This window comes from Biomphalaria glabrata, chromosome 10 (genome assembly GCF_947242115.1).
Source record: "Biomphalaria glabrata chromosome 10, xgBioGlab47.1, whole genome shotgun sequence".
Classification (NCBI taxonomy): domain Eukaryota; kingdom Metazoa; phylum Mollusca; class Gastropoda; family Planorbidae; genus Biomphalaria; species Biomphalaria glabrata.
In genome coordinates this window covers 23,657,609-23,670,017 of record NC_074720.1, presented here as the reverse complement: position 1 = coordinate 23,670,017, position 12,409 = coordinate 23,657,609, and the positions used below count along the sequence as shown (strand labels likewise).

At 39.1% G+C, this 12,409-nt stretch overlaps 1 protein-coding gene across 2 annotated transcripts in view; it reads right to left on the bottom strand.

Annotated features, from left to right (window-relative positions):
- The window catches only part of LOC106054872 (ubiquitin carboxyl-terminal hydrolase 44-like), a 61,644-nt gene extending 59,685 nt beyond the window's left edge, over positions 1-1,959 (bottom strand). Inside the window, exon 1 of one of the 2 annotated variants that reach the window (XM_056044045.1) lies at positions 929-1,959. Coding sequence is in view for 1 of the 2 variants with exons in the window: in XM_056044043.1 (XP_055900018.1) it covers positions 720-750 (31 nt within the window). In the remaining variant the exon portion in view is untranslated. The other variant, XM_056044043.1, reaches the window with a different exon arrangement.
- Positions 1,960-12,409: the final 10,450 nt, after the last annotated feature.

Sequence of the window (12,409 nt, the reverse complement as noted above, 5' to 3'; positions counted from 1 at the left end):
TGAAATCAAGTCTAAGAAAAGAGAGAGACTTCTTACAATAGACGATGAAATGTGAGTTTGTTTGTCGAATTTGGAGCCTAGATTAGATCGCATTTGCTATAAAAAAAAAAACAGGCACACCCTTCACATTAAATGTAATACTTAAAAACAGGTCAAATCTTTTTTTTTTTCTTTTTATTATAAAATAACTGTTGCTCTTCGTGGTGTGCTGCGAAATTTTTGTAGTTTTTTTTACTGTGCCGGCAGACAAAAAAGTTTGAGAAACACTGGTCTAGATGATCTATTGCTATGGTCACATTATTATCATTTTATAGTAATTATAGTGACTCTACGAGTTACTCTAACTCTAAGTAAGTCTTAGTAAGGGACTCTAGTCTAGGACTATACTCAAATATCTATACTAGACTAGTAACTTAGTATAGTTACTAGATTCTAGATACAACGCAGATTCTAGATACTAGGTCTAGTCTAGATCTGTAACAGTGCAACGTCTGTATAATATAAGACTTAAAAAGAAGATATAAGAATAATAAGATCTCTAGTGTAGCAATCTAGTTATTTTAGTAGATCTAATAGTTCTAACTGGTAACTATTAAACTTAAAACTAGAATAGATTATAATACTTATAACTATAACTTATAGACTAGATCTAGAATTCTAGATCTAGATTCTAGTATGAAGTATCATCTAGACTAGTCGATCTAGACTACATCTAGTACCAATTTTCCTATTTCCAGTCCATTCTTTCATATGAGTATTAGATCTATGAGTAATCTATTCTGTACTGTGTACATTTATGATTAGACTCATTGAGTCACTTAGTCTTAGTGACAGTCAGTGTCATTAGGAGAGAGTTAGACTAGTCAGTCTAGTCTGGTCTAGTGACTAGTCTATTTTAGTATTTATTAATTACACTTTTATGACTAACTTTTCAGTCACAATATCGAATATGATCTGAGTCAATCTGAGTATTAAGTATATTATCTTATATAGATCTAGTCAATCTAGATCTATATATAGTAGCTTCTTATATTAGGCACAGCTCATCAAATTCTCCTTTTAGAAACACGTCGCTTTTTTTGTTTATAATTAATTTGTTTTTATGTTTGGAGCTAAAAACGATGTTTCGGGACAGTGCATGTCCAATTTAAGATAAGTTCCTGTATTTTTGTTCCGCTTTTCCAAAGCAGATGGCAGTTTTTTAGATTCTCGGTAACCAAGTATGTAAAGCTATTGTTTAAACCTCCCCCGGCAATTCATACCCATATAAGGGATGAAGGCTATATTATGAGCCTGTTTGATCGTAGGCTGGTGGATCTATCAAAATAAGCTTCCAAACATCTTTAGAAGGACATTCCAATCACATTCATACTGTTAGCTGATAAATAAAATTAAAAAAGGAGGTGTTTCAATGAATAATAATGAATTAAACACATTCTCCTATAGTGCACAAGGCAAAATCGTAATAAGAAATATTATTGGGATTAATAAATCTATGATTTTTTTCAATAAATAAATGTGACCTAGATCGAGATATCTAGAATATATAATTTATGAATGAAAGAAAAAGTGCGGGCTGCTAATTTGAAGCCAGAGACCATGCCCACTGCAGGTGATCACGCCAGGCGAGCGCTGGTGGTGAGGAGAGGTATACACTAAGCGTGTAGTGTCACAACCTATCATACAGGCAGTGAAGGGAAGGGGGAGAGAGTCATGAAAAGAATTATAAGCATCTATGGGAGGGAGGGGATGTAACAAAACGAACATCCAAATTATGAAAAGAAGAGGGTCCTTGGATGGGAATTAAAAGAAAGAGACAGAGAATACATGTAGCCTAGTTGAAAATATCATGTTTGTTATATTATAATAATTAATTTATAGATCTATAATTATATAGATTTATTTCTGTTTCTACACATAGATTATATAGGTAGGCATATATATATATCATGGGCGTAGCCAGGGGGGGGTTTTTGGGGTTCAAACCCCCCCCCCGAAATGAAATCCCCCCCCGAAGGGGGGGAGTCGGAATTTAGTGACTGATTTTTTGCTTTGATTTTGTTTATTTTAGGTGAGATTTTAATACTAAACCATCACTTGCCCCAGTACAACCAAAGGGGTTTTGAGTTTAAAACCCCCTACCAGGGGGTTTTGAGTTTAAAACCCCCTACCAGGGGGGTTCGAGTTTAAAAACCCCTACCGGGGGGGTTCGAGTTTAAAACCCCTACCAGAGGGGTTCGAGTTTAAAAAAAAACTACTAGGGGTTTTGAGTTTAAAACCCCCTACCAGGGGTTTTGAGTATTAAACCCTCTACCTGGGGTTTTTGCAGTTAATCTTCTATAAAAGAAAACAAAAAAAAATGCAAACGAAAATCCCCTAATTCCAAGAGCACAGTTAAGGAAGATTTTGATTTTAAAACCCCGTCTAAAATTTACGATAAACCCCCCTTTAATATAAAAAAAGCAGCTAATTACTCACTCAAAATGTTATGAGCGTGGCTAAATTGTTTTGACTCAGTTTTGAGTTTAAACCCCACTTCAGCGGGATTTGAAGGTAAAAAATACCTCTTTTATAATAAAAACAAAGCAAATTATACACTAAAAATGTTATGAGTGTAGTCAAAGGGGTTTTGAGTTTAAACTCCCCTCCAGTGGGGTTTGAGGATAAATTTAAATACATCTTCAGTGTAAGAAAAAAAGCAAATTACGCACTCAAAATGCTATGAACGTTGCCGAAAGGGGTTTTGAGTTTAAACCCCCATTCAGAGGGGTTTGGTGCTAAAAATACATCTTCACTATAAAAAAAAGCAAATTACACACTAAATTTATTTGAGCGTAGCCAAGCCAATCGGGGGTTTTGAGTTTAAATCCTTCTTCTACAGATGGCTTTTTAAAAAGTTTAAAACCCCTCCAGATGGTTTTGAGTTTCAGATCCCCCTACAGAGCATTTTGAAGTGGAAAACCCCCAACAGAAGATTTTGACGTTAAAACTTCTCTTTTCGATATAAAATCTAAAGCAAACTACAGTCACTTAATTCCAAGAGCGTATTCAAGAGAGGTTACACATTTTTACCAGTGGCAGGGCTCCATTAATAAACTGCAGTGAATAGTCATCTACCGAAATCGAAAAACACTAAATATAGCTCAACAAAGATGGCTAAGACAGATTTAGGAGTCAATTATAGAGATCGGATCTAAATCAAGGAAATCCTATGCCGAACTGGGACCCCTTAGTAAGATTGTGAGAGAACGACGCATGAGGTCTGCGGGACATGTTCTCCGACAAAATGAATTAAGCATAAGAAGAGTTGCAATGATATCCTAGTACAACTTGACGCCACTCATTCATGGAGGTCCTCATAGTAGGTGGGAAGAGGCTTCAGACATTACCAGTGACAGATTTTTATGGAAACAGCTTGACGTCAAATGCTCCGAACGGCGTAGGAGGGTCTAAGTCAGTAAGAATATCACATTAGGTTTTTGAAATAAAACTTTTTAATAGCAGGAAAATGCACTGTAGATACCTCAGAATATGCATTTTGTTGGCTTTCAATACCAGAAATAGTGCTCCTAGCGCTCCCCCAGACCCCCTTGCTGATAATGGAGGGTAGTCTACAATTTTACAATTTTGTTGGTTTTCAATATCAGAAATAGTGCTTGGCGGCGGGGCTTCGCCCCGCGCTGGGGGAGCTCCTAGCGCTCCCCCAGACCCCTTTGCTAGTAATGGCGGAGAATCTACAATTTTTCCACTAACTCATGGAAGAACCTATTCTAGGGCACAATAAACGTCTTCCGAAAGAATGAAGGGTCAGAATGTAATAAAGATTTTGTACGCACACACACACACATAAATAGATATAATTTTTTTTTCGCCGATGGGGGGGGGGGGGGGGTCGGGGGTGAGGGGAGAAAAAAATTCCCTCCCCAAAACCCCCCCCGAAAAAAAATCCTGGCTACGCCCATGATATATATATATATATAGAGAGAGAGAGAGAGAGAGAGGCAATATACTATAAATACATATTGCAGAAGTGAATCTACTTCTTTTAATACAATCTAAATAATTTTTAATTAACACAGATATAATTTATTAGCAATAACATAGTGGTGTTTCTTAACGGTGCTCGATGTGTGCTGAAGGAGAAAGCACAAAAACTGCGTTTATTATAGGAGCATGAAGTGACCCGATTTATTTTAAAATAAAATCTTGACTATGAGTGGTAATTCAAAGAAACACAGCTATTTTTATAGTCCTTTAGTTGCAGAATAAGAATCTGCTTTCAGTTTTTTTGTAAGTTAAACCGTCACCAAATAAAAAAATAAAATAAAAATTTGACCTAGTTCCCGAATACGGTGTGCCTAATATAAGAATCTACTATATATATATATATAATAATTGAGTCTTTTGAGTAATAAATTCTAGATATTAGGTATTCTAGATCTACATGATCTAGATCTATGGCTATAGAAATATAGATAGTAAGATAGATCTAGATCTAGTTATTCTAGTATCATATATATATGTGTAGTCTACTACTAGATCTAGATTCTATCAAGAGTCTAGAATTTCTCTGTGTATTCTGACTGCGATTATGCCCGATTTGAGATTCGCATTTTTAGTAGGTACTGTAGTAATAAATTGGGATAGTTCCGTCCTTTTCTGACAGTTTACATCTTATTATGAATCTTATATAGAAGACATGTCATAATCTATATAGATCTATAGACTTAATCTAAATCTTCAGAAAAGGACGGAACTATCCCAAATTATATATATATATATGGTTCAAACCCCCCTCCCCAAAATGAAATCCCCCCACTGGGGGGGGGGGGAGACGGACTTTATAGTGACTGATTTTTTGCTTAATTTTGTTTATTTTAGGTCAGATTTTAATACTAAACCATCACTTGCCCCATCACTAGCGCAGCCAAGGGGGTTTTGTTTTTAAAACCCCTACCAGGGGTTTTTGGAGGATAACAGGGGTTTTGAGTTTGAAACCCCCTACCTCGGGGGGGGGGGGGTAAGACGGACTTTAGTGACTGAGTTTTTTCTTTGATTTTGTTTATTTTAGGTGAGATTTTAATACTAAACCATCACTTGCCCCAGCGCAGCCAAGGGGGTTTTGAGTTTAAAACCCCTAACAGGGGGTTTTGAGTTTAAAACCCCTAACAGGGGGTTTTGAGTTTAAAACCCCAATACTGGGGGGTTTTGAGTTTAAAACCTGCTATCAGGGGGTTTTAAACTCCCAGGGGGTTTTGAGTTTGAAATCCAGTACTGGGGGTTTTGAGTTTAAAACCCTCTACCAGGGGTTTTGAGTTTGAAACCCCCCTACCACGGTTTTTTGCAGTTAAATCCCCCTCTTCTATAAAACAAAACACCAAAAAACTGCAAAAGACAATCCCCAAATTCTAAGTGCACAGTAAAGGAAGATTTTGATTTTAAAACCCCCTCCGAAATTTACAATAAAACCTCTCTTCAATATGAAAAAAAAAAAAGCAAATTATGCACTCAAAATGTTATGAGCGTAGCTAAATATATGGGTTTTGACTCAGTTTTAAGTTTAAACTCCCCTCCAGTGGAGTTTGAAGCTAAAAAAATACATCTTCAATGTAAAAAAAAAAAAAAGCAAATTACGCACTCAAAATGCTATAAGCGTTGCCAAAAGGGGTTTTGAGTTTAAATCCCCCATCAGAAGGGTTTGATGCTAAAAAATACCTCTTCAATATAAAAAAAACAAACAAATTACACACTAAAATTATTTGAGCGTAGCCAAGCCGATTGGGGGTTTTGATTTTAATCTCCTTTCCTCCGGATGGTTTTGAGTTTAAAATCCCCCCTAAAGAGCGTTTTGAGGTGGAAAACCTCCATCTTCAATAGTACTATAAAGCAAACTAGTTAACAAATTCTACGATCGTAGCTAAATGGGTTTTTGATTTAAAAAAACAACAACGAAGTCCTGAGATTTTTTAGTTTAAAACCCCCAACAGATTATTTTGACTATAAAACTTCCCTTTTCGATATAAAATCTAAAGCAAACTACAGTCACCTAATTCCAGTAGCGTATTCAAGAGAAGTTACACATTTCTACCAGTAGCAGAGCTCCATTAATAAAGTGCAGTGAATAGTCATCTGCCGAAATTGAAAAACACTAAATGTGGCTCAACAAAGATGGCTTAGACAGATTTTAGGAGTCAGCTATTGAGAAGAGGCTTCAGAAATTACCAGTGACAAATTTTTGTGGACACAGCTTGACGGCAAATGCGCCGAACGGCACTGGAGGGTCTAAGTCAGTAAGAATAGCACATTAATTTTTAAAATAAGATTTTTTAACAGCAGGAGAATGCACTGTAGATACCTCAGAATATGCATTTTGTTGGCATTCAATACCAGAAATAGTGCTCCTAGAGCTCCCCCAGACCCCCTTGTTGGCAATGGCGAGGAGTCAACAATTTTTCCACTGACTACAGGAAGAACCTATTCTAGAGCACAATAAACGTGTTCCGAAAGAATGAAGGGTCAGATGTAATAAAGATTATGTACACACATACACATACATACATACAATTTTTTTTTCGCGAAGTGGGGGGGGGGCGGGTCGATAAACTCCTGCCCCGAAAAAAAATCCTGGCTACGCCCATGATATATAATATATCATGGGCGTAGCCAGGATTTTTTTTTCGGGGGGGGGGGGGTTGGGGGGGGGGCCCTCCGCGAATTTTTTTTATATGTATTTATGTGTGTGTGTGACATAATCTTTATTACATTTTGACCGTTCATTCTTTCGGAAGACTTTTATTGTGCCCTAGAATAGGTTCTTCCATTAGTTAGTGGAAAAATTGTAGATTTCACGCCATTACCAGCAAGGAGGTCTGGGGGAACGCTAGGAGTTCCCCCTGCGCGGGGCGAAGCCCCGCCGCCAAGCACTATTTCTGATATTGAAAGCGAACAAAATGCATATTCTGAGGTATCTACAGTGCATTTTCCTGCTATTAAAAAGTTCTATTGCAAAAACCTAATGTGCTATTCTTACTGACTTAGACCCTCCCGCGCCGTTCGGCGCATTTGCCGTCAAGCTGTTTCCATAAAATTACTAGCAAGGGGATCTGGTGGAGCGCTAGGAGCTCCCACAGCGCGGGGCGAAGCCCCGCCGCCAAGCACTATTTCTGATATTGAAAGCCAACAAAATGCATATTATGAGGTATCTACAGTGCAATTTCCTGCTATTATTTTATTTCAAAAACCTAATGTGCTATTCTTACTGACTTAGACCCTCCCGCGCTGTTCGGAGCATTTGACGTCAAGCTGTTTCCATAAAAATCTGTCACAGGTAATGTCTGAAGCCTCTTCCCACCTGCCATGAGGACCTCCATGAATGAGTGGCATCAAGTTGTACTAGGATATCATTGCAATTCTTCTTATGCGTAATTCATTTTGTCGGAGAACATGTCCCGCAAACCTCATGCGTCGCTCTCTCACAATCTTACTAAGGGGTCGACTTCCAGTTCGGCATAGGATTTCCTTGATTTAAACCCGATCTCTATAACTGACTCCTAAAATCTGTCTTAGCCATCTTTGTTGAGCCACATTAAGTGTTTTTCAATTTCGGCAGATGACTATTCACTGCAGTTTATTAATGGAGCCCTGCCACTGGTAAAAATGTGTAACCTCTCTTGAATACGCTCTTGGAATTAAGTGACTGAAGTTTGCTTTAGATTTTATATCGAAAAGAGAAGTTTTATCGTCAAAATCATTTGTTGTGGGTTTTCCGCCTCAAAATGCTCTGTAGGGGGATCTTAAACTCAAAACCATCTGGAGGGGTTTTAAACTTTAAAAAAAGCCATCTGTAGAAGTGTGGTTTAAACTCAAAACCTCCGATTGGATAATTTACGTGTGTAATTTGCTTTTTTTAAAATCTATATTGAAGAGGTATTTTTAGCATCAAACCCCTCTGAATGGGGGCTTAAACTCAAAACCCCTGTTGGCAACGCTCATAGCATTTTGAGTGCGTAATTTGCTTTTTTTCTTACACTGAAGATGTACTTTTTAGCCTCAATCCCCCCTGGCGGGGGGTTTAAACTCAAAACCCCTTTGGCTACGCTCATAGATTTTAGAGTGAGTAATTAGTTTTATTTATATTGAAGAGGTACTTTTTAGCTTGAAACTCCACCGGAGGGGAGTTTAAACTCAAACCCCTTTGACTACACTCATAACATTTTGAGTGTATAATTTGCTTTGTTTTTATTATTAAAGAGGTATTTTTTAACTTCAAACCCCGCTGAAGTGGGGTTTAAACTCAAAACTGAGTCAAAACCCATTAAGCTACGCTCATAACATTTTGAGTGCGTACTTAGCTTTTTTTTTATATTGAAGAGGGGGTTTATCGTAAATTTTAGAGGGGGGTTTTAAAATTAAAATCTTCCTTAACTGTGCTCTTGGAATTGGGGGATTTTCGTTTGCATTTTTTTTGTTTTGTTTTATAGAAGAGAGGAGTTAACTGCAAAAACCCCAGGTAGGGGGTTTAAAACTCAAAATCCCAGGTAGGGTTTTTTAAACTCGAACTCTCTAGTAGGGTTTTTTTAAACTCGAACACCCCCTGTTAGGGGTTTTAAAACTCGAACCCCCCTGGTAGGGGATTTTAAACTCAATACCCCCTGGTAGGGGGTTTTAAACTCAAAACCCATATGGTTGTGCTGGGGCAAGTGATGGTTTAGTATTAAAATCTCACCTAAAATAAACAAAATCAAAGAAAAAATCCGTCACTAAATTCCGATCCCCCCAAGGGGGGGGGGATTACATTTCGGGGGGTGGGGGGTTTCAACACCAAAAAAACCCTCTGGCTACGCCCATGATATATATATCATATATATATATATATATATATATATATATATATATATATATATATATATATATATATATATATATATATATATTGTCACGTACACTGTATCTATATTTCGCCGCCCAGAACTTGTTAGCTCGGGAATTTCCATCACGCAGCAAAGGTATGTTTTGGAGTGAATGTGTTTGGTTAGAAATATTAATATTGTACTTTGAGCTGCATTTATTGGTTGCTCTTGCAGTGTAGAGATGTTAGTCACGTGATTACGCTCTAGAGCCCGGGAAGATTCTAGATTGACGCCAGTCTTGTGTGGAACGTGTTAGATTGAACATGTACGAGAGTCTAGTGTTAGAACTCAATTATATTATTGTGTAGATCATTTATTTTATTCAAGTACATTTAACCATTGTAATTATTTGTGAATAGCTTTTTCAAGTTTTGAATTAAATTAATTGTTTTAGACGAAGAGAAGTTACTTTATTGAATATATAATAGCAACTAGTAACTTCTAGATGATCTTCTTATCAATTGGCAACTTCTGAATCCTCGGCAATTACGATCATTGATTGTGCTTCAACGTGACATCTTGACATCAAGTTTGATTCGTAACATCTAGCACTATTTTGATGATCGTAACAATATATATATATATATTGTTACGAATCTCACTATCCAGGCTCTCTGCAAACTGCACCATACACCACCAACTTAAAGAACTTGACAACTCAGGGCTCCAAAGTAACGTAACACTTTAATAGTTGATAAATAACAGCCAATACTATACAATTGGCAACACGTACACTGTACAAATATCTCTCCGATAACACCGTTCCGCCGTATCAACTCTTGCACTGGCCTCTCCGTCTCGTTCCGGGCTTGCACTGGGTTCAACAGTTCAGGACTGACTTCACACACTAGGCTCGTTGAGTCGGACTCGATCGCAGACCAAGATCAAGACGCCAGTCGTCTCAACTGTACTTGACAGTACTCCGCACTGAACCGTCGTAATGCTCCGTACAGAACCACACCGCTGAACTGTGCTGTAGTCGACCGTGTTCTGAACTCTTGTCGTGAACCTCCTTTCTGAACCGACTGCGACACCTCCGCTCTTTATATATGGTCCCTACTGGCCTTCTCGAACCGGACAGAACGCCGCTGGACGTTTCTAGCTTCGTCGCATGACTACATCCCTCGTGAAGCTCCTGAGCTCTGTTCACGACGGCGATCCTTCCCGAACCGTCCTGTTGACACTCGACTCGGCTGATCGTCGTAACTCGTCACGGTTGACCGCTCGTCTAGCGTTGGCCTGGGGCGATTTGCGTCGGCTGACTACACACACACACCACTACCCTATCTGTTCCACCACCAGGTTTATAACAATATATATATATGTGTGACAATGTTCTGTAGTGACTCTATGGCTGCGCACGAGAAAGGACTAGAGGAAGGGGAAGTGCGAGGAGATTGAGATGAGCCTTTTTTTGTGATCTATTTTTATTAAACTTTGTATTGTCTTTGTTCTCTCACCGTTGAGGATGTGTAGCAGAACACCTAATCAGCAAGAGGCGACTCAGCACTGATCAGAAACGGGTGCACAGCCTGGAGCCTATGTCTATCAGGAAAACTAACATTCGTCGGCTTCAAGGGGCAGAAACCGGCGATCCAGGAAATGAGAGCCCCTGTCAATGTCACTCCAATAGCTGTGCTGGGACAGAGTAGGAGTCTTATGGTAGAAGGAAAAATTGGAATTCGGAAATATCGGTTTCTCATAGACACTGGTGCTTCACGTTCAGTCATTCGGCCAAATGTTGCAAACAGCAATAATACTACAAATGCGAGCTTTTACTCCCTGGAAACAGCCAGTGGAGAACTGATGCCCATACAAGGACTGGCGGACCTAGGATTTGAGCTTGGATGTCAGTCATTCGTGCATGGTTGATTGCAAACATAACTGATGACTGCATTTTAGGTCTAGATTTTCTGCAGAAATTTGGAATGTCCATTAACATTAGCGGAGGAACTTTGTTGTATGGAAATGTGGAGATTCCTTTGTTAGGTGATAGCGAAGAAGGGAACGATTGAATGATGAAAATACTGTTGACGGAGGATACAAGTCTGCCTGCACAGTCCGAATCAATTATTTTGGGGAAAGTTAGAGAACAGACATGAAAAGTCGGGAACGGCGCTACTCGAAGGAACGGAAGACAACTACGACGGAGTGGCTGTAGGGAAAACGCTGGTCATGATCGGTAAAGATCAGAGAGTACCTGTCAGAATCATGAACCTTGGTTTGAGGGAGAAACATCTACGAAGGGATGAGTTACATTGCTAAATGCCATACAATCGACCTAATTAAGAATTGCAACATTGACAACGTTACTATTACGCCCACTGAATCGGTCAACCCTCCGGCTTTTGACAGAAAACAAAGCGAACTTATCTGAGGAGCAGTATATCAAAGCCAAAGAGTTGATAATGAAATTTGCAGACATCTTCCCATCTGATGAGTCAGACTGCGGAAGAACAGACATGGTACAACATAGGATCGATACTGGAGTAACTAGACCGATTCGGCAACCACCACGCCGCCTTCCTCTCGCAAAGCAACAGGAGGCTACAGACCTGATAGAACAAATGAGACAGCAAGGGGTTATAGAACCCTCTAATAGTCCTTGGTGTTCACCGATGGTCCTTGTGAAAAAAAAGGATGGATCCATGCCATTTTGTGTAGACTACAGAGCACTTAACGAAGTCACGCATTGACGATACCTTGGACACGCTTGCTGGATCACAGATTTTTTCTACTCTTGATCTAAAGAGCGGATACTGGCAGGTGGGAATGCATCCTGAGGATAAAGAGAAAACGGCTTTCTCTGCTGGCAACGGTCTTTGGCAATTCACTGTGATGTCTTTTGGTCTCTGTAACGCTCCCGTCACTTTTGAAAGATTGATGGAGCGCGTTTTACAGGAACTCCATTGGAACACGTGTCTTGTATACCTGGATGACATTATAGTCACTGGTAAGATGTTTGAGGAGCATCTGGCAAATCTACATGAAGTTTTTGGACGAATCAGATGTGCGGGTATGAAAATCAATCCAAAGAAGTGCTCGTTTTTCAAGAAGAGTGTCAAATATCTTGGCCACATATTATCAGGGGACGGCATCAGCACTGATCCCAACAAGACTGAGACATACACCATCCAATATTCGAGAATTAAGAAGTTTTTTTAGGACTCTGTACGTACTATAGACGTTTTGTGCCAAATTTCTCCAATATATGTGCACCCCTACATCGATTGACAGAACAAAAGAGGTCATTCAACTGGACACATGAGTGTCAAGAGTCCTTTGAAATGATAAAAGACACACTCGTCTCATCCTCAATACTTGCCTATCCGATACCACGCATGACGTTCAATTTGGATACTGATGAAAGCAATACCGGAATAGGCGGCGTCCTTTCCCAAAAGATTGATGGAACGGAACGAGTCATCGCTTACTTCAGTCGAAGTTTGTCAAAGGCTGAAAGGAACTACTGTGTCACAAGACGTAAACTCCTGGCCGCC